At 36.1% G+C, this 23,673-nt stretch overlaps 1 protein-coding gene across 8 annotated transcripts in view; it reads right to left on the minus strand.

Moving 5' to 3' along the window:
- The window catches only part of GRIP1 (glutamate receptor interacting protein 1), a 710,594-nt gene that overhangs the window by 433,817 nt on the left and 253,104 nt on the right, over positions 1–23,673 (minus strand). For 6 of the 8 annotated variants that reach the window (XM_064377311.1, XM_021670222.2, XM_021670223.2 and 3 more), the window contains exon 1: positions 9,215–9,759. The exons of the other annotated variants lie outside the window; for them this stretch is intronic. In XM_064377311.1, the coding sequence (XP_064233381.1) occupies positions 9,215–9,347 (133 nt within the window). In that variant the 5' untranslated portion in view covers positions 9,348–9,759. Of the gene's footprint in view, positions 1–9,214; positions 9,760–23,673 lie in introns of those variants that run through there. 8 annotated transcript variants of the gene reach the window in all.

A 23,673-nucleotide genomic window follows, 5' to 3' on the forward strand; every position in this document is an offset into this window, starting at 1 on the left:
AGAATAAAAGAAGAGATGCTTGTTCCTATATATCATGAAAACTTGGTATTGGTTCTACTTCAATAATGAAAGACCACTGTAAATCCACAAAATGGAAATTTACAACCAACTGCTGAGTACCCGTACATCTCACCCTAAATTTTAACAGCTGTTCCCCTAAAAGTGATCACGATTATAAGCAGGGTGAAATGTACTGAGCAAAGCTTTTCAAGTTCATATTCATGTCTTCAAAACACTTGCAGAAGTTAATTTTTTTGCCAGCAGATTACAGTTTACAAAAACAAGTATTAACCAGAGCTGTAATCATTTGTAAAATGTTCCACTACAGCTATTTGTTAAACTACATCCAATTTTTAGAATCGGCAAAGATGCCACTGTTGACTTCGCATTCCATATTGCTTACATTTGACATGTGCCTAGTTTTATCTCAAAAATCGGGCTTCACAAATCAAATGTTATTTTCTGCACCTGAAAATTCATGAAGCACATCCCACTGCCAGCAGAAGCACAATATGAAAACATAAGACCAGCTCAGCAGTAATCAAAAGCACCTGTTTTCACAAAATGTTTGCCACTGTTCTGAAACTACACATAAATTTTAAGTTTGTTGGCTAGACTCAGTTCTGAAAAGCATTTCAGATAATCATCAGAAAACAGATATTTCATCTTACATTAAATTTATTTTTAAAAATAAATAGGATCCACTGAATCATATTTATGTTATTTTTAAACATAAAACATAAATATGATCCTCTGAATCACATTTAACAAACAGTAAGTTATGTAGAAAATAACTTATTCCAACAAGCAACATACAATTCCCCATTTATCTACTGCTAGTAACATAATCTACAATGGTAATATAAAGGGTCCAATTCTCCATAAAGCATGGAAGATGGTGATGCTGTGAACTGTAACCTGAAAGACCCCAGACAACTTGGTGCACTCCCTGGAAATAATTTCTTTCACATATAATCTTTCCTAGGACATACAAAAGCCATTAAGAATCTTTATAATGGAGTGTACTTGAAAGACTGGGGAGAAGTATAAAATATTTTTGTTCTACAGAGAACATGCAACAAAGCAATCACATATTTTAGCATCCTCTGATGACATGGTAAGTGTACTTTTAGCTTAAGAATCATGCTCAACAGAAGTTTAGGATCCAGATACAGAGAAGATTATGACACACTATTGACACTGTTCTAGAGAGAGAGCAAACCATCTTCTCATACTCCCCAAATCGCCACCCCCACTTTAGACAATCCCTAACTTTGCAATAGGATACCAACAGAAGACTCTTCTATGTGAATAGCAACAGCAGCCCTGTCTTTTTCAGCAAAATATTTTCTCCAGTAACTATGCCTGCTGTGTCCACAGCCTTCTTTAATCCATTAGTGAAATATTGCAAAAAGACTTGATTTGACCTGGTTTTAAGTCTGCATTTTTCCTATTCTGAGTACACTATTCCTAGGAAAAACTTGATTCTGAATTCCAGAAGAAAAAAAAAACTGATTTAACAAATGAATGTCAAGAAAACAACCTATCCAGAAGATGGCAAAGGAAGTAGTGTATTAGAATGAATACACTTCTTGCTCTGGAGGCTTTATGCCCCAGCCTGCTATCCAGATTACACAATGACTCTGTCTCTTCAATCAGGGTCATCCCAACATCCTATTCTCCAAGATGGAACACTCTATCTCACTCACCCTTCTCACCACCTCCAGCACGCCATACCAAAACTTTGATCTAGTTTTCTTCACTGCACTTGCCACTAGTTTTTATTTTCTGTTTTATTATATCTTGCTGATTCCACTAGGGCAAGAGCCTCCTGTCTTCTGTACCACCGTACCTCCAGCATGTAGAATGATGCCTGACACATGCATCAAGTAATTGCTGAATGAATAAAAATGGTGGGATGCTTGCCACAAATACAATCTTCCTATTCTTGAAAGAGTAGAGATAGCAAGAAGAAAATTCAAGCATTATACTATATTTTATTATTTACAATATTATTAATTACGAATAACTTATTTATTCACGATCTCATACTATTTTGGAGTCAGTTCAAATAATTTCTAGAACAGAGATATTCAAAGGTTTGGTATATCAACTGAAGTTCAACTCAATTTCTACATATCTATGAACCTACTTGCTGATATTTAGTTTAAATCAACAGATCTAAATAACTCAGTTCCATGGTTGAACGTTTCAGAAAAGCTTTTTGGCTGTAAGTTTATGCAAATAGTTAATGAGACAGTGGGGTAGAATTCTAACATTTCAAATATTTAAAAGCAGATTAAAAGTTCTATTATATTCTAATATACCACTAGGCATTTCCATCTGGCATCACGGTGAATGATCTGGTGAGAGGTAAATGGGGAAGTTGTGTGTTTCCCTCTAAAACAAAACTTAACTCTCTAAATGAAAAGCAAGGGCAAAGAATATTAAATGCACTGCAGTTATGCTGCTAAGTGGAACGTCCTCTGTTTAAATTTGCTCACTAGCTATCCTCTTCCTCCAACTATCTGGGCTGTATGCTGCTCCGGAGAGGCACAACTCGACTGACTAGATCTGCCAGTGATTCCTCTCTCTTGGGTCTTCGGCACTCTCCCCTGGGATTTAGTACCCCATTTTACAAATAGGAAACTGAAAAGCATACTGACCCAAGTGATTCATCCAAAGCCACATAGATTTTTAGTCCCATTAAGATAATTATATTTTGGGAGGATGGGAACTTTTATGGAAAGAATACAGTTTCCATCTGTGACATTTATTTCTATCAAATGAAATTTACTAAACAGTCATTTTCCAAATAAAAACTTACCAAGACTATCAAACAAGAAACTAGCTGATCTGGGTTCCAATCTGGGTTCTGGTCCTTTCTAATTCTCTAACCTGGAGACCTTAAGGACTGGAATTAATGACTACAACCCTGAGAAGAGCCTCTTGATCCTTCATGTCCATCTCCTTTGCATGTGGGCTTGATTCCCTCCCATTCCAGAATGGTTTCTCCATGAGCACAGGGCACTGGGTTGAATTTGCCACAGGAGCATTATGATTGACCCAGTTCAGTTTATGAGTTCATTAACAGACAAATCATTAAAGACTAAAACATGGTAATTTTCTATAATTGTAATCCAAATTATCACAGTTGTGATCAATCAATAATGACAGAACTGAAAAAGAAACAGGAATATTTTAAATAGGAACATTGCTCTTCCAAGGGGAATGAAAAAAGAGTTTTAAGGCAGACAAACAGATGACCACTACTAAATCATGCAAACAGAAAGCACTAGAATATGTTTTTATTAAATAAATAGAAGGCTTGGAAATCAACAAAAATGAAAAGAAGAAAAAAAAAATTACCACATGGATGTGGGCCCAATACAGAGCTCTTCTGAGTTTGTATAGTTAAAACAGAAATAGCATTGAAGGAATTACTCACCTCCACATGCCATATGTTACATCTGTGAAAGAGTAATGTGAATAAAAAGGAGGCATGGAATCTTATTGCACATTAAATTCAATAGAGTCTATGTTTATTTGGGTCAAGATATAGACTTTGAACACATATTGTATTTCTCAGAATGTGCCAGCAACTTAATATATAACTTACCATTTATTTAAAGGAGGCATAGGTTTATTCAGTAACTTGCCTTGTCTGGAAATGAATGTGTTCACATTGGAAGGATTTAAATGAAAGCTGCATGTCCACAGCTGGAATACTGGGAATGACTTTCTATTCAGATAGCATGCCTTACTAACCGGACTCCAAAGTGCCTCCTAACTCTAATAGAAAGAATTACCCTATTTTAAGTCCCCTGAAAGAACATTCATCGATGAAGGTGGCTACGTTTGCAAATCCTAGAGCAAATGAGAGACAATACAGAAAGTCACCCCTGGGTTTTGAACCACTGAAAATCACTTTCATTAATATCATCTGTAAATACAAATTAATATATCATGTTAATTTCGCTTGCAATATTAAATTAGGAGTTTGTTTTTGTTCAAGAGTTTAAGATAAGATGACCTACTATTCAAAAGAATAAAGCCACCTATCAGGGAACTAAACAGTTATAATTTATATGTAGATGATCCTGGACCTTAAACTTCACCAGAAGGCTCATCAGTGAGCTAAAACAGGAGTGGGGATAATAGGTGGAGAACCAGACCCAATAAGGCAATCTGGCTATTAGTGCCAGTTGCACAGTGATCAGTGGAGACTGCGTAAGTCAGTTAACTTGTTTGTATATTAGTTATTTTATTTAAAAATAAATACTCAGGTTAGACAAAGTAGATTCTAAGTTCCCTTTCAACTTTAGTTATTTCTTTATTCCATGTAGAAAAAAATATATAGCTTGAGACAAGAAAGTTGGTGATACAAAATAACCAACAAATGGAACATGCTAGCCAATCAATTTTCAACAAGTCAAACATACTATGGATGGAAAGCAATTCTTAGGGAAGGAAAAAAAGCAGTGTAGTCATAAAACAAGCAAGTTTGCCCTATTGCTTTATAATTGATGTTTCTTCTAATTCATCTGGAATTTCTTGAGTTAAACTAAATACAGCTAAGGCTTGAATCATCCAGGATTTCATATCCAAGACCTGTCAGTTTGATGATCCCACTATTTTTAACATAGAAATAAATGGCTTCTATGCTTGTAAGCACTAGAGAAGTAAGTACAGCCTATGAAATGTGCTTCTCTCTCTCTCTCCTTCCTATTCCCCTCCCCAGTTCCTCCCTCTTCCCTGTCATCCCCCACAGGCTGAGGAAGGCAACAACCCCTTTGATTGTGTTCAGCTCTTGCACATATTTCTGCACAAATCAGGCATCTTTCCAAAGTATAAGTCAGGTTTCTCACTCTAGCCTTGTGGCACACTTACCAAGAGAGAAAGTCCTAATTAGGTATCAGTTTCCTGAAGCAGAGAGGGTGTGGTTACATGAATTTACCAAAGGGGGAAAACTTTAAAGGAACTAGTAAGAATAAATTACTTATCTAATCACCTACACCACAGCCTAAAAATTATCATGCTACAAACACCCACCACCGATATTGTTTTTTAAGAAGAACAATGCATAGTGTTTTTCGATGACATGAAAGAAAGTTAAGCACCCTTTTAAAATGCAGTTTGAATATCTAAGGCACTTTAAAGCGTCAATTGCCTAACCAGGAATTGTAAATGCATACAATGCATCATAAAGTAACTTAGCTAACAATGATTGCATACACACACCACATCACAATTACTGCTCCATATCTATTAGAGTAGGCAAACAACAACAACAAAACAACAAAGGAAATAATTTGTAAATACAAATGACCCTTTTATTCAAAAGGTCTAAACCATATTCATGTCCTCCCTATCACCAGTTTCCCTGAAATGACCTCAGTAAGAAAAGTTAATTGGTCACTAATGTCTGCCCTGAGAGCTTTTCCACACAGCTTTTCTTCACTCTAGATGAGTCAGGATGAAGACCAACAACAAACAGAAATTACCATGGAGGAGCCCCGCTCCTAATTCCATACCATTACACAAGTGCAAAAGATGCTAGCGCTGTACATGAAAGTGGCTCAAATACCTCTATTCATGAGAGATAAACAAATTCTTCCTTCTCAAGTAATTCAGCTGCATGGACAGCAAGAGGTCAGGATTGTCATCATAAGAACAGTGTTAAGCGATTGCTTGTATAATAAAATATACATTATCTGTCTTACAGCCTGAATATATTATCCAGTGTGGTTAAATAAATACACATGACAATACAATCAGACCTTTTACTTTTGTAAGACAGATGAATGAACATATGATCTTACAGAGCCAGCCTATAAAAAGACATTACATAAAACAGTATTTTGTGAAAAACAAATAAAAATACCAAACATAGTAAAATGGAATGTTAGGGTCCTTTTCTAGCTTTTCCCTACATTCAAGTTTATGACAGTTTTGTAATCAAAGCAAGTTTTTCCTCAAGGAAAAATACCAAATGAATCATCTATGTGAGAATTTCAGAAAGTAAATGGTGCTTCTTGGTGGATATGATTAAATAAAAAATGAAGTCTCAGATTTACAAACATCTTCAGAATGTCAAAGGTTTATTAAACTTCTCCAACACTGCTTAATACTCTGTGATAGATTATGACCTTAAAGTAACAGGAATTATCCCTATTGAGCATTCTTGCCAGCAACACAATTCCCTCAGGATATATAGGTGATTTCTTTTTGGCTTAAATACCTGTGAAAATTCTTCAGTCAATACCTTTACCTGAATTGTTTTAGAAATCAAACAAAGTTCAAAATCATATAGCTCTATAACTGGAAAAATCTTGAGAAGCAAAGCCACTTTGTAATACATTTTAAAAGACTAAAACCCAAAAATGTTTGGTGATTTACCCAAAGCTTGTGTCTGTCTAGTTTATTTAAACTGTAATTCTAGAATTATGAAGGATAGATGAGTGATAAAAGCAGTTTTAAAAATGAAACATAGTCATCTCATGTACATTGACATACGTCGTCAATATAAAATCAGAGAAGATGTAAAATCATTCTATCATCATCATCATTGCTAAAACTGAGTTCTAAAGGAGGTTCAGAAAAGTTATCCCTTATTAGAATAACTTCTCTCCCATAGCATCTGATCCTATGTACATTTTAATTCAGACTTTGGCATTTAATGAGATTATAAGCAATGCTGTATTTAAGATGAAGGAAAGGATGGTGAAATTCTAAATCAGAACCCACAATAGAAGAAACATTAATTAGGATAAAATATCAGAACTGGAAAATGTACTACAGGGAGGGCAGACTTGGAGAATTTTCTGGAGGTTCTTTCTAGATCAGTATCTCATTATTGCACATATAAAGTTCTCATGGCAATCTGCTCCAACGGAAAAACTGACAAGACAGAGGGTTAAGTTTCTTTCAAGAAATAAACACTCTAGGGATAAAAATAAGAATGACACTTCTGGTTTATCAATAGCACCATTAACTAAGATGTGAACATCATCAATAAATTCCACCACATTTATAGCCTTAATGTAAATAGTTTTTCTAAGCCATCTAGGGAAACACATGGAGCATAAACTTTTAAATTATGCCAAAAACTAATTAAAACAGGTATGTTGTAGATGTAATTGAATTCAACCATATTATCCATTTGAGAGGACTGGTTTTAAGGTCAGTCTCGCTTTTTAATGGTTTTCTACAGCTCTAAGATGTACGTGGATGTCTTCCCTACCCAATTCAGAGAGGCCCTGAAACTGAAGCCAAAAGATGCACTGAGAAGTCATTGTGTTATATGACTTGTCTTCTTTAAACACTCTGGCTATTTGACATTTGATGAAATGCCAAACCCCAAGTGCCTGAGTCCACTGTGACACATTCTGTTTATTATGTAGTAGTTTGAAGTTGGGGACACAATTTGCAACTAACTCCACAAGTTAAATATTACATATTGGGTGCCTTCTGATAAAACACAGGAAAAACATGTCAGTTTCATACCTAAAGGAAATTACTTTTGATATTTAACATCTTATCCTTAGCATGGCCTTGACAAATGAGATAAAATGTGATTTTGAGTTACTGTACTTAATGTATAAAGATTACTTACTATCTTCGTTGTATCATTGTACTAACTCTAGTTTGGGAATTTTTCTTAGATACCTCCATAAACAGCTCTTGTCAGGACATTTTACAAACTTAGAGTAATTCTGTTGTTTTTAAATCTTACCAAAGCTAGTAGTATGCAGACATTTGAGAAATATTGTTCAATTCTGTTTCTACAAACATACATCACAGTACAAACCCAAGAAGGTATGAATTTGACTCAGTATATATTGACTGCAAAAAAACTGTACAATGACTACAAGTCTAACTAAAAGTTCATAAGCTCCTTTTTTTTCAGTTTCCAAGTTTTCAGAATTACACATGCAATCTGACAGTATTTTTTGTGACACAAATTTTAGCTAACTTCTAGGATATATTATGGAAACAAAATTTAGGAAACATAGACTATCACTGTATTAGAACACACTATGCACAAGCATTTAAAAGAGAAACATCTCTAAAACTCAGAGGTTACTTGGGTAAAAGCAATACAGCCACATTATTCAAGAAAATTTCAAATAATTACAATTTTATGTTCTTGTATTACTGTCATCACATGAATTTTCAACCCTCAGCCCTCATCAATCACAACAGAAATCACAACAGAATTTCTAGCATTTAGCATGAATTCTCATGGCTTTCAATACCACAGAAATTGTGATCTAAATTATTAATTAGTTAATGCTCAGAGGTTATAAGTGGGATGCATTCATGATTAGGTATCAAAAGACCAGAATGAATTAGGATTGAAATACAAATTTATAAAGATCCTTATTCAAGAAGACAAATAATTGTTAACTTCTTTAAAAATGTAGATCAAACATAACTGTCATCTTCCTCTATTTAGGGCACATCATAAACTCAGTGATCTCTGTGCATATCTGCTCTCTGTACCCTTAGGCATTTCTGGGCATTTTAAATCTAGAGGGACAAGTCTAAACCTCACCAGAAACTTAAAGCACTACAAGTACAAGAAAAATGTTATTTCTCTTCTATTTATAAGCTAATTTACAAATGTCTCAATATGGACATATTATGGATACTACAGGTATCACTGCTTCTAGCTAACAACAAATAAGAATAAACCTTATTTAATAACAGAATTGTAAACATGCATCAGAGAAAAGCACTTGAACTTCCCTGTACAAAGAACATTTCAGATTAATCACAGATAACTATCTAGAATGGTGTATCAGGAGCATTAAGCATTATCATCAACTTGAACAATTACTTCCAAATGAGCCAGCCTTCCTTATTCTGAAAGAAAAGGGATAACAACAACTGCAATAGAGCATATTCTGGCCACCTACTACACTGGCTTGCAACTTTTTTGAATGGCTTATTAAAATAATAACATTATCAATTAATTCCACCTAAAATATTAACCATGTGTAGACCTTGGCTGGTGATACTGTCTAGAGACTATTATCTCATGGCTGTTCTTGCAACAAATCAAGCAAAACATAGCACTTCGGTACTTACAGACTGCTCACAGAGAACACCATCAGAGAAACCTTTTGCATTTAAGATTAAAGCTCCACGCAAGGTTTATTGTTAGACCCAGCATGCGAGAAGGAACCAGAGGATGGAGGGAAGCGCTTACTTCGAAAATGCTCTGAAGCGTAATAATAGACATCCTCATAGCCCTCGTGGTAATCCTCTTCTGGTCGGTACTTTTTCCCCTTTCTTCTCCTAGATCTTCTTATCGCCTTGACAAAACCCAGGAAGCGGTCCATCTCTCACTCACTGTGCGGCGCGGCACAGCTAGCACAAGAGCACAGCAACAGCCCAGTTGCTCTAGGAGCCGGTGGAGCATGAATGACCAATACCAAACCTGGACCAGGACGGCTACACTTCTATCTGCCTCTGGGCTACCATCAACACGGTGACTTTGACCATAGGAGGTAAAAGAAAATAATAGCGATACAGATTTATTTTGACAATATTTCTCATTTAGCTCAATAAACTGTCAAATCTGCAATTTTTAAAAAAAGGGGAAAAGAGAAAGAAAGTAAAAATCGTAATGAAAAACTAAGAGGAAAAAACATACAGCAAAGCTTTGGACTTTAAATAGCTTCAAAACAAAACAAAACAAAGTTCAAGAGATTCAGCTGAGGCAAGAGGAGTCCCAGCACTAGAATTTCACTATCCAGTATCTCCATCATCCCATCAGCGGGGCGGGGGTATAGAAGAAGACAGGGGCGGGGAAACACATTAGTCAATGGACTGAACCAAAGTTAGAGTCTGAACTGACTTTCCTACCTGCTAATCTCACACCCTAATCCTAGCCCACATTAACTCAAAACATGTGCTTGGGAAACCTCTTGAAAGGCTATTGTTTTGCAATGGGCGGACTGATTAACCCTGTGCTCTCTTGCATATCATATTAACAAGCAGCAAAGTGGTTTCATCCATATGCACAGCCTTCTTGCTGACAGGAGTGTGCTGTATGTGTTAATTGGAGCAGCAGGGAGAAGGCTCAGCAGCTGCTTTCAAATGACACGTTTACCCACTGGGCATTAATGTATTCCAATCACTGTTTGATCTAAATATTAAAATGCACTTCACAGAGAAGCTTCTCATATGCTTAGTAACAGCATACCATAATCAGCAAATAAAGAACACTGCATGGTTTAAGAGAAAAGAAATACAAATAATCCAACTCAACTTCCACTGAACTCAAATAGAAAACTAGCTCAATTGTTACTTTTTTTAAAAAAAAAAATAGGAAAGTTAATTTGCTAAACAGCAAACAAAACTTAATTCTTGTTGAATACAGCGGAAAAAGAAATTTCAAAATATTCTTATATGCTGTTCATCCTTTATCTCTAAAAATCACAAGCTTTAAAATATTATTTTAAGTATAACAATTAGAAACACTTTATACTAGACAAGAGAGGTACTCTAAAGTCTAGAGAGATCAGCATTAATCATGAATAATTTTTTTTTTCTCTAGTTTCCTTCTTCACGTCTTTAAGGGAAGAATTCTTAACACCAGGAAAAATCTGATTTATTTACAATATAATTAATCAAGCATGTCAGCATATTACCTATGAAACTAATGATATTCTTCAGCACCATGTTGGTTCCCAGAAATGTAATTTTTAAAAAGGCTTCTTACTGCATAAAGGTTGTTCAATATCTGTGTAACATCAAGTTTGTAGGATCATCCCAGAGGGAACTGACTGCACTTTGCACTCTCTGTTAGATTCACAAGCAATTTGTCTGTCTTCTAGATTTACACAGTTCCCTATTTTCAGATATAAATTGACAATGATGGAGCAGGGAGAAGTTTACTTAGAAAGGCAAATACTCATCAGCCAAGAACATTTCAGGTCTAAAATATGTAGTTATTTTTAATGGTTCTGTGAAGTTCCTTTATTCCCAGAGGTTTCCGATTTTGTATGTCTTAGGAGTGAGTTTGTGAAAAGAAACACTAACTTAATGATGCTGACAAAAAGATACTATCAAGTGTTTTATGAACATCTTTAAACAAACAAACAAAAATCACTTGTCCTGAGGTTTCAAATCCTTTATTATTCTGACTCCCTCAACCAAAACAAACTAGAACATATAAAAAATAATGAACGAGAAATTTGAAGATCGGGATTTTAGACCTGAATAGTCACCACATATATGACAATAATAATACACAATCTTTTAATTTAACCTAACAACCCTAATAATGAAGTGAATGTCATTATTTGTCCAAGATCACAAAGCTTACACTATCATTGCAAGTAGTAGCAGGTATTTTTCATACCACTTCAGAAATTATTTTGTCTAAGCATTACATTTTCATTCAACTTCTTTCTTTTCTATGTAAATTTGCTCTTGAAATGGAATTTGAAAATAATTGTTGACTTTCATTTTAATGGACCAAACATATATCTTGGTTTATGTGATGAATTCAAGTATATGTGTCCCCCAGATATAATGCAGGCAATAAATTTAATGCAGCTACACTTGAATTTTAACTCTTAAATTAGTAAAGTCCATTTAAGTTTTACAGTTTTAAGCTCCCAGTTAAATCTAAAAAGACTAACTTATAGAAAAAATGGTGCTTTACTCTCTAAGAGAAAGAAGATTCCTTTTGCATACAACAACTTAAAACATTTCACTAGAGTTTAATTTCATTTTTTAATTTTGGTAAAGGGATTTTCTCAAGCAGTCGTAAGCAACTATTTTTGCACAAGAACTAATGCAGACAGAGTAAAATTATCTACATACCAAACTATGTTTTCAGAAATAAACAGAAATTGTACATAAGCACCTTTCTATTATTTGCTTACTTCTGAAAGATTCCATTGTTAACATTTCAGTATCTGTAATGATACAATCTTTATATGAGATGTGGTTTGGTGGTGTTGGGGAGGAGTTTAGAGTTTAGACATATATTTAAAAGTGTAAGACAGAAAGTGTAAAAGCTTATTAAAACAATCAGAGATGCTTGGGAAGCTAGGATAGGGAAGCTGTTATTTAAGGGAGGTCCACTTGGGTCACAAAGAATGAAAGGATGTGGTGACAGATGACGTGAAAGAGGGGAAACATGAGTATATGGGTCACAATCTAAACGACAGAAGGCTACACACTTGGTGTGCTGCCTGAGGGGTGATGGAGGTGGACGAGATCCTTCTATTCAATTGTGCTGGGTCCATACTTCTTGATATGGTTTGTATCTGTGTCCACGCCAAATCTCATGTCAAATTGTAATCCCTAGCACTGGAGCTGCAGCCTGGTGAGAGGTAACTGGATCATGGAGGTGGATTTTCCATGAATGGTTTAGTACCATCCCCTTGGTACTATTCTCGAAACAGAGAGTGAGTTCTCATGAGATGTGGCCCTTTAAAAATGTCTGGCACCTTCCCCCTCTCTTGCTTTTGCTCTGGTCAAGTGAGATGCTCACTCCCTCTTTGCCTTCCACCACGACTGGAGGCTTTCCGAGGCCTCCCCAAAAATAGAAGCTGCTATGCTTCCTGTACAGCCTGTAGAACTATGGGCCAATTTAAATCTATTTTTTTAATATATATTACCTAGTCTCAGGTATTTATTTATAGCAATGTGAGAACAGACTAATACACTTCTGAATCTTATCCCATCTTATAAACTAAAATGATCCATGTTTAGCAATAAAGGGTCAACCTAAAATCTCTGTCAGTTCTTGGTTGTATTTTAATAGCTAACTGTTGCTTAACAGTTGCTTAACAGTTAGCTATTGTAATACAACCAAGAACTAACAAATTAGTAGTGTAGTTCAAGTCCATGCTATTAGGTGTACCACTCTTTGCGTAGAGAGAATGGTCCTTTCACTCCATAGCACAAACGCTGGTGAGAGGTGCTATTGATCAGTTACCGCACTCTACAGTCTAAACCGATGCGACAGTTGAGAAGCTGCAAATGGCAGTTCATAGAATGGCAGTTTATCTCCCATGAATATGTTTTGTTTGGCTCACATGAATGTTTGTGGTTTTGTTCTTGTTTGTTTTTTAAAACTAGGCAAACATCTAAAAGTCAGGAGATTTCATAAATCAAATGTTTGGTTTTTTTTTTCCTCAAAAGAGCAAAAGATTTGGTAACCTTGAGCCCAATTCCAATATGGCAACTACTGATTAGAGCTGAGTGGTGGCTGCTGCCACCCATAAATAAACATGTGCTTTCCATTTAGCTATAGTCTCTCCCCTGGGCCCAGTTCAATCATACAGTCCCTCCACCTGGCCCCTGCAGGCATAAATGCTTGTGAACAATGGTTGAAGTATTATCCTGACTAGCCAGTCTCAAAACACTAATTACTTTAAAAGAAATTCCAACACCCCTATATTTTGATGTAAAGAGAGCAGGCTATTATAACAAGTTAGTTATTAGTTCAGCTAAATATTCACTCAACTATAATATTAAGTTTCCTAGAAAAATTTATTCACCTGAGAAAATAAAGCAGTTTGAATTATTCAACAAAATATATTTCAACAAATATATGTTAACAAATAATATTTTTTAAGTGATAATTATTTTCTTTTTGGGGAAGCAGGCAATTGCCTATATAACATTTACATGATTTCCATACTATTCTGAATTAGATTCTTCATCACCTTTTAGGAAAAAAGGAATGAACCAAGTATTGAGATTAAATCAATTTACAACCTTACCTGGATCGGTGATCAGGGAGTTCCCTTCAATGCATAATTAGATTGAAGACTGTAATTATTACAGTATTTTTTTGAGGAACAGTATGAAAAATACAGTCCATAAGAGAAATCTTTAAAACATGAAATTAATCTAGCCTTTTAGATGTCATGGTATCTGCATGTGATGCCAATAATTGCAGTATCCTTCCTGTGGCCTTGGGAGAGATACCCTGACCTACTGAGGATGAGAATGGGAAGCAAAAAACACTCTCTTCTCTGGCACTAACAGTATTCTCATCAGACCCACTACTACTTTATTGTAGCAAATAATTTGTAATATCCTTCCTTACTAAATGAAATTCATAGATCTTCTAACTCATGAGCACATAATTTAAACACAAAATATCTTTTTTTGTTTTTGTTTTTGAGACAGGATCTTGCTGTGTTACCCAGGCTGCAATCCAGTGGTACAATCACAACTCACTATAGCCTCCACTTCTCAGGGACAAGCAATCCTCCCACCTCAGCCTCCTGAGTAGGTGGGACTACAGGCATGCACAACCACATTCAGCTAATTTTTGTTTTGTTTTGTAGAGACAGGGTTTTACTATCTGGATGATCTCCAAATTAGGAACTCCAGCAATCTGCCCACCTCAGCCTCCCAACGTGCTGGGATTACAGGCATGAACCACCATGCCTGGCCTAAACACAAAATGTATTAATCCTGATATATATTTACAAATATGTTCAATAATATATATTTCAAATGAGTTAATCTGAGGGCATGGCTACACAGAAAATTTAGTTAAATCCTTGCAACCACTTCTAATGAATACTTCAATTTGAGAGGGGATCAGAAGCCATTCCACACAATATACAAAAAATAAAAAGGTAGACAGGTAGACATCAGAATAAAAACCAGTATGTTCACTGTTTGTTAAAACTGAAAAATACCTTATACCTATATAACAGTATTAGCTTCTAGGCTCAAATAATTATAAATAGATTTTCATTCATAAGAGTTTTTATTGGTTGGCACAGCGGTTCATGCCTGTAATCCCAGCACTTTGGGAGGCCAAGGCTGGTGCATCACCTGAGGTCAGGAGTTCAAGACCAGCCTGGCCAATATGGTGGAACCCCATCTCTACTAAAAATACAAAAATTAGCCAGGCATGGTGCTGTGCACCTGTAATCCCAGCTACTTGGGAGGCTTAGACAGGAGAACTGCTTGACCCCAGGAGGTGGAGGTTTCAGTGAGCCAAGAACGCGCCATTGCACTCCAGCCTAGACAACAAGAGCGAAACCCTGTCTCAAGAAAAAAAAAAAAAAAAAGATAGAGAGTTTTTATTAACAGTAGTTATGTGAGGGTTGTACAGGATGCAGAATACATCTTCAATTTGTAAGCAAGTCTCCCTCATTTTAGTATTTCTAGCACCTTCAGTCACCATCCATGAAATGTTAGCAACAATCCCCAACCCCAGCAATGTGATAACCCAAAATATAGAAAAAAAATACTCATTATGTTTAAAAGACTTTTTTCACAAATAATTCTTAATTGTCTCTAATTTGACTCTGTCCAAGACTTATTTGTGTTGTTTATTAAATAAAGCATAGAACCACCTGCCTAAACAGTAATAATGTAGCCTAAGTTTGTTCCTCTGCAAATTGGTGAATACACTAAGCCAATTCATCCATCTGTGAACTATTTCAAGGACGACCCTCCATTGGCTACAAGATTTTGAATTAAAAAGACAGTGGAGGACAGTGCTTATAGTTTGATAATGTTTGCTTACTGAGCGTGAAATGAAATTTAACTGTGGCATGTCTGCATTTGTAAATTTATTGTAGTTGTTTAGACTTCTTGCAAAATGAAATGTCAGGCAGTCATTCTGAGATTGAAAATACACTAGGCTTCAAAGGGCTCAGATAACTGAGGTTACTCTGAGTTTTCAAAGATTTTTTTTCTACCACATAGAATTAATATCTTCATTCAATAAGTGTGGAATGAGCATAAAAGAGTAACAGTAAAAGCATAAAAATACTTTCTGAATGTGAAATGCTAAGGTGTGACATCTGACTATTATAAGGGTTTCAAAAATGCTCACTGTATCAGAACTCATTTTTTTCCTGAAGGTGTATGTGTCTTAGGAGGAAAGATTTGGACTAGAAAGACTCTTCTAGCTACAAGATGTTATTATTTTTATGCAGCTAGATGCTTTAAAGTGATGAAAAATATAGTGCTGATTACAGTGTCTTTTAAGGTAATTGTGAGACTTCATGGAATCTATTTAAGCCCCATATTTGATGGTTCTGAAGAATATATTACCTAATGCCTTCTAGTTCCTGAAATTCATTTCATTTTTTTTTCTCTCTCTCTCTGACTCTCTCCTCTCTTTCTCCTTCCCTCCCCTCCTTCACTTCTTTCTTCTCCTCTACTTGTTCTTTTCAAGTTACTTAGAGATCAAGAAAAGTTCATTTTAAGTTACATACATTTATTTATCTATTTATATTTGTTTCTTGGTTGGTTGGTTTTACCCAAGTACTGAATTTCTAAAAGCTGAGCTTTTTAATTTATTCATTGGCTACAGGAACATTTTCTTGGTATTTAAATTTTTTCCTGTAGTCTCACTTCTAAGTTGTCATAAATAATCTAATTTAAATTTCTTTTCTTTTTTGTCCTCTAAATGCATTACCATGTGATTCATCTTTCCTGCCTTCTCTACCTTTTTCTCTTAAAGCCACTTCTTGGCCCCCAATCTTAGCTATGATTTACAAGCAAACTTGTTTAAATTGATAGCAAATATTTTAAAGTACTTGTGAGTTTTAGAGTACTTAGTAGCCATTTATCTAATTTGGATTATTCAGCATTCTTGCTTCTCCTATTTTTACTTATTTATTTATAGATAGAGTATCACTCTGTCACCCAGGCTGGAGTGCAGTGGTGCAATCTTGACTCAATGCAACATCCACTTCCCAGGTTAAAGCGACTCTCCAGCCCCAGTCTCCTGAGTAACTGCGATTACAGGTGCCCACCACCATGCCAGGCTAATTTTTTGTATTTTTAGTAGAGACAGGGTTTCACCATGTTGGTCCAATTGGTCTTGAACTCCTGACTCCTAGTGATCCACCCACCTTGGCCTCCCAAGGTGCTGGGAATACAGGTGTAAGCCACTGTGCCTGGACTCTTCTTTACTTTTATTATTGAGCATTTGTCTGGTTTGTCTGTCTGTTCATTTATTTACTCAACTGTTCTTCACACACATAATTACACGCTCAATATTTATATTTATTACACAGTGGGTATGCAACAGAAGACAGAGGGAAAATTCTAAGTCATCATTCTCCTTGACAGTAGTTACAAGTTCAAGTAAAGAGTTTAAAACTGTTAGTTTAAATTACACTTTTAGAATGTCTATGGCTCTAAGGATTCATTTTTTACTCTATAAAATGTATTTAGTGCCAGTCACATGCTAGATGTTTAATCCATGACAGCTCTGACCAACTTTTAGAACTGATCCTATTTCACATTCTTGCTGGTTGATTTTGATGTTTGACATACTTTTTAGAAGGAAAACATTAAAGGCCCTTGAATAATTTAAACAATAAGTTTCCATGAACCATGAAGAATATGTGCTTGTCTCACACTAAATCTGATTCATTTATTCGACAAATGCTTCTTCCTGTGTGTCTCTGGTGCCAGGCACTGTTCACACTCTAAAGATAGAACAGTGCACATAAGGGTAACACTCCCTACTCTCATGGAGGTCATATTATAGATAAGGAGGTATGCTAGTCTGTTTGTGTTACTATAAAGGAATACCTGAGACTGGGTAATTTATTTAAAAAAAAAAAAAAAGAGAGGCTTATTTTGGTTCACAGTTCCCTATGCTGTACAGGAAGTGTGGTACAGGCATCTGCTTCTGGCTTCTGGTGAAGACCTCAGGGTGCTTACGATTATGGCAGAAGGTGAAGGGGAAGCAAATGTATCACACAGTGTGAGATATGGCAAAAGTTTCTCTTCAAACACCCCACTCAACCTTTTATTCTTTAATTCCCAGCATCCCCCCAACCTCTCTCCTCCTTTTCTTCTTTCTGACTTTACTACATGCCTAGACATGCCACAACACCAGTGGTGTTATCAGTATCAGCTCACATTCCTTTCCTTATTTAAAAAAAGACCAGCTCTCAAGTTTGCCGCAGATGATCCCTTCCTCCTCTCCACTCTCTCCCATTATGCATCGCCCTTATCTAAGGAAGTTGAAATGTTTAGCCAGTCAAATCTAGTTTAAATTGTGCAGTCCAACCCCAGCCAATGGGGAAAGGACACAGGGGCAGGAGTCGTGTTAGAAATAAAAACTTCTACTCTCCTTTGTTCTAGGTGCTCTCCCAATGGCCAGACCTGAGAGAAGTACCCTTTCTGCAGAAGGTAAAATTGCCTTAGGAAAAACCTTTTTGTCTGAGTGCTAGTTTTCTTTGCAGCACCAAAGAACAAGCATTTATTTCTAACACACAGTGAAAGCAGAAGCAAAAGAGAGGAAAAAGTGCCAGGCTCCTTGTAAATAACCAGCTCTCATGTGAGCGAACAGAGTGAGAACTCACTTAACACCAAGTGGTGACACTAAGTCATTCAAGACAGATCTATGCCTATGATCCAAGGACTGTCCCACTAGGCCCCACCTCCAACAATGGGGATCACATTTCAACATGAGGTTTGGAGGGGAGACACATCAAAACATATTGGGGAAACAGATAACATACAAGTAAGTACATTATCAAACCAAGTAATTTCCAATAGTGAGAAGTGACAAGGAGATGCAATGGAAGTGACTCTGGGGACTATATTAGAATAAGGAGAGCTGAGAAACCCTTATCAGAAAAAGACACAACTTGAGCAAAGACCTAAAAAATACAAGATCCACCCAAGCAAAGATGTGGGGGCAGTAACTTTAATACAGCATGAACAGGAAGGATGACAACACTGAGTTGGCATTGTGCCGGGGACAGGAAGGTGACCACTATGGAGAGTAATAGGAGAAGAAGCTAAAGAGGCAGGGAGGGGGTCAGCTCACCTCAGGCTTTCCAGGCCCAGATACAAATTGTGGGCTTCTATTCTACATGCATTAGGAGCACATAGAACTCACTGCAGAGTGTTAAGTATGGAAGCTACATGATCTATGTTTAAGATGATTATTCTGTTTATGGAAAATAAGCAAGAGTGGAAATAGGGTTCTCAGAAAGAAATCAAGGACAATTCTTTGGTTTTTGGTGTGAACAACTGGAAGGATAATACTGTGATATTACTATGATAGGAAGGGCTGTGCCTTAAAATATTATCTATATTACGTGCATATAATACATACACATACTTTTATATAGTTATAAATCCACGAATTTAACTAGTTTAGAAGTAAATGTGCTGCCCTCAGCTATGCAACTGTGGGCAAGTTACTTAAATTCTCTGTACCTCATTTCCTCATCTACAAATAAGGATAAACAATAGTACCATGTTCATAGGATTGCTATGAGTATTAAATGAGCACATGAAGCTCTTGGAGATTAGTATCTCCAAGATAAAATTTAAATGTATTGTTTTGTTAATAATTTACTGAAAAGAGCCTTCTTTTCATTTTTTTTTTTTTTTTTGAGACGAGGTTTCGCTCTTGTTACCCAGGCTGGAGTGCAAAGGCGCGATCTCGGCTCACCACAACCTCCACCTCCTGGGTTCAGGCAATTCTCCTGCCTCAGCCTCCTGAGTAGCTGGGATTACAGGCACGCGCCACTATGCCCAGCTAATTTTTTGTATTTTTAGTAGAGACAGGGGTTCACCATGTTAACCAGGATGGTCTCGATCTCTTGACCTCGAGATCCACCCGCCTCGGCCTCCCAAAGTGCTGGGATTACAGGCTTGAGCCACTGCACCCGGCCTCTTTTCATTTTCATTCACTTTATCATAGCTGCTTCTTATACAAACTTCTAATTATCTGCTTATTTAACTGTGAGTTCAAGGTAGAATTGCCCTTATATTCTGATAGTCTAACATATATTCGTCCATTTATTACTTCAACACAGAATTTATCAAATACTTATTATGTGTCCAGCTGCCCTAAGTACTAGTGATATCATAAAAAACAAAAAGCAATGACTATGTCTTAATGAAGCTTATATTCTGGAAGAAGTCTGAGTTTATAGAAAAAATAAATAAATAAATGAGGTAGATGTGTTGGTTTATCATACTGTCATGAAGAAATAATCAAGACTATAATTTATTACTTTAAAAAAAAAAAAAAAAGAGGTTGAATTGACTCAACAGTTCTGTATTGCTGGGGAGGCCTCAGGAAACTTACAATCATGGCAGAAGGCAAAGGAGAAGCAGGCACCTTCTTCACAGGGCAGCAGGATAGAGTGAGTGCAAGCAGGGGAAATGCCAGATGCTTATAAAACCATCACATCTCATGAGAACTCACTCACTTCATGAGAACAGCATGTGGAAACCACCCCCATGATTCAATTACCTCTACCTGGTCCCAGCCTTGACAAATAGGGATTATGGGGATTATAATTCAAGATCAGATTTTGGGTGGGGAATAGCGAAACCATATCAGCAGATCCATACTGGATATTTATATCCTTTATATGTATATAGTAAATGTTCCATACAAATTTGCTTAAGGAATAAAGCAAGTACTACCTACTTAGATCTTCTACTGGAATATTACTAACAAGGGACTACTGGAATATTACTAACGAATCTCATGATGAGGCAGCATATTAGTGATTCTCATAGGTGAGTGTAGTATCCTAAGAGGGGAGAGTCAGAATCACTGGGGGAAGAGTTTTTTCCAAATCATAATGATCCTCCAAAACCTACCTCAGGAACCCCATTTTTCAGAAAGCTCTGCCTGATGCTCACCTCCCCTATACCTTCCATTGGGTCTAGTCTTGAGACTTACAGCATCCCAGGATTATTCTATTAGTTTGGATACTAGTTTAGGTGTTTTGACAAATTAGTAAGAGTGGCTTAGGCTGGGCACAGTAACTCATGCCTGTAATCCTAGCACTTTGGGAGGCTGAGGTAGGTGGATTGCTTGAGCCCAGGAGTTCAGGACCAGCTGGGCAACATAGTGAGAGCCCATCTCTACAAAAAATAAAGGAAAAATTAGCCAAGTTTAAAGTCTGAGTTGGTAGATGGTGAGTAGGTGGTGGGAGCGAAGAGGTAGCACGATTATATGAGGTCATCCAGGGATCTGGGTTCCTTCTGAAACATTATAACCTGAAATACTGTCTTTATATTCATGAGTGTAACTTAATACTGTCATGGCCAGTTCTAGAACAAAGGAAGAGAAAAAAATAGTAAAGTTTTCATTTAAGAACCGGACCAGTAAGTTACACCTGTCACTTCTGCGTAGAGGTCATTGTCTTCTAGCCACACCTTGCTGAGTTGGAAGAAGGGAAATGTGGTTTCTCTAAATTTGAGTTTCTATTAGCCAAGAATGGGTAAGTAGACCCACTGGGGGACAACTAGTTGTCTCCCCTCACTTACTTTGTTGCAGCACTATTATACTCTGTTGTTATTAAGACCATATTGGCTTTCCCTGAAACTGATCTGAAAGTTTGCTCAGCAAAAATCCAGCATTTTATTCATGTTTATTTCCCCAGTACCTAGAATAGAGCTTGGCCTCTGATAGGCACTCAATTGCTGTGTATTGGTTGTACTAAAGGCTCTATCAAAATTTAATTTTCTTCCTACGACAACCTAGGAAAGTAGTCATAATAATGTCATTTTACAGGTGCTGATATTTATAAACTTATCCATTGAAGATTCAATAAATTACAGACTCAGTATTTGAAACCAACCTTATATAAGTCCTCTGGGTTCTTACTCTTTCACTAAATCACACTGGTGCATTTTAAGAAACCACAAAAACTTAGACTACCATTTTAAAATATAAAGGAGTATTATAATTTTCAGATGACTAATAGCCTTCTTTTTATCCTATACCAATGAAAATTTTCTGAATGACAATAAACAAAAATTCTAATTGAACTTCTTACAGAATCTTAAAGGCATTTAAAAAAAAACCTAAATCCTCAGTGTCATTTGCTCATGAAATACGTTCCTACCTTTGCTTCATGATTAAGATTGCCCCCTTTATATTTTATAATAGAGAACTGTGGGGTTTAAAATATTTTAACCTACTCAAGGCACTAGATCTTCAAAACAATATGTAAATAAAGCAGTATTTGCAAAAGATGATTCCTCATGAACATTTTTTCCTCAGAAAACAAATAAGATTTTATCTAAGAGTCTGAGAAATACCATGCCAAACAAAATTAAGCCCATTTTTCAACTGTAAGACTTTTAAGTGCTTTTATGACCCTCCTATGCCAGTCTGACTCTGACGGGCAGCAAACTTGTTTCATCCCCGTGTGTGTGTGTGTGTGTGTGTGTGTATAGGTGTGTGTATATATATGTGTGTGTGCGTATAGGTGTGTGTGTATATATATGTGTGTGTGCGTATGTGTATGTATGTATATGTATATATATAAAACTTCATGAGAGTCTGTGTGTGTGTGTATATTTCTCTCCCATGGACGATTTCATTTTAAAGCAGTAAATTTTAAATTATTTGGTCTCAAGAACTCTCTGTTCTTTTAAAAATTACTGAGGACATCAAAGAGCTTTTGTTCATATAAATTTTATCTGTTGATATGTACCATATTTGACATCAAAACTGATCATTTATTTTTTTATTTTTTTTGAGACAGATTCTTGCTTTTGTCGCCCAGGTTGGAGTGCAGTGGCACAATCTCAGCTCACTGCAACCTCCGCCTCCCAGGTTCAAGAGATTCTCCTGTCTCAGCCTCCAGAGTAGCTGGGATTACAGGCGCCCACCACCATACCTGGCTAATTTTGTACTTTTAGTAGAGATGAGATTTCACCATGTTGGTCAGACTGGCTGGTCTCTAACTCCTGACCTTGGATGATCCACCTGCCTCAGCCTCCCAGTTGGGATTACAGGAGTGAGCCACCATGCCCAGTCTGAGAATTTTAAAATCTTTATTACTAATTTATTTAGCAATAAATCCATCACATGTTAACATAAGTAAAATATTTTATGAAAAATTACATTTCTCAAATCAAAAAATGCCTGAAAAGGCAGGCATTGTTTTATATTTTTACATAATCTGTTCAGTATGTAGCTTAATAGGAAGAAGCTACATTTTAATGTCAGATTCTACATTCAATCTGTTGCAATATGTTACTTGAACAGAGTATACAAAGAAAATCCAAACTCACACAGAAATGTAGTTGGAAAGGAAGGAGTATTTTAACAGCCCTTTCAGATAATTGTGGATATTCTTTGATACTACACCAGGATTCAACAAGAGGTAGTTTCTTAAAGATTAGTTATAATGTGGAATCTGAAACTATGTCAATGAACCGTTTGTACTCTATTACATTAATATCAGTTGTTCTTTCTTACGTCTAGAATATATCTTTACACATAATTTTGTGCATCATGCATTGGTTATTTGGAAAATATTGGTTCACTGAGTTATGCAGGTCTTCCAAATGTTAATACATTTCATGTTTCATTATATAATATCAAAACATCACATTCATTATCACCATAAATCTCACCCAAAAAGTCACTAAGTATTTTAGGAAGCTGCCAAGTTCATAATGATAGATACAAGTTTTCCAAAGTTCCAATTTTCACTTAAAAGCTTGTATTTTATTATTGGCAACAAACGTTATCTGTTGTTAACCATGAAGTAATGAATGAATTCATCTTGTTCATTTTTGAGAAAATGTCTGCCAAATGCCCAGGTCTCAATAACTGCAATTTGCCTGTCCATTCTTTCAATAAAAATATTATTCCATGGAAAAAGTAGCTAATTCAGTTCACAACTCAAACATTTCATTGTTTCTTTCGAG

Source organism: Aotus nancymaae, unplaced genomic scaffold (assembly GCF_030222135.1).
Source record: "Aotus nancymaae isolate 86718 unplaced genomic scaffold, 86718_ANA_hifiasm-v0.15.2.pri h1tg000016l, whole genome shotgun sequence".
Classification (NCBI taxonomy): domain Eukaryota; kingdom Metazoa; phylum Chordata; class Mammalia; order Primates; family Aotidae; genus Aotus; species Aotus nancymaae.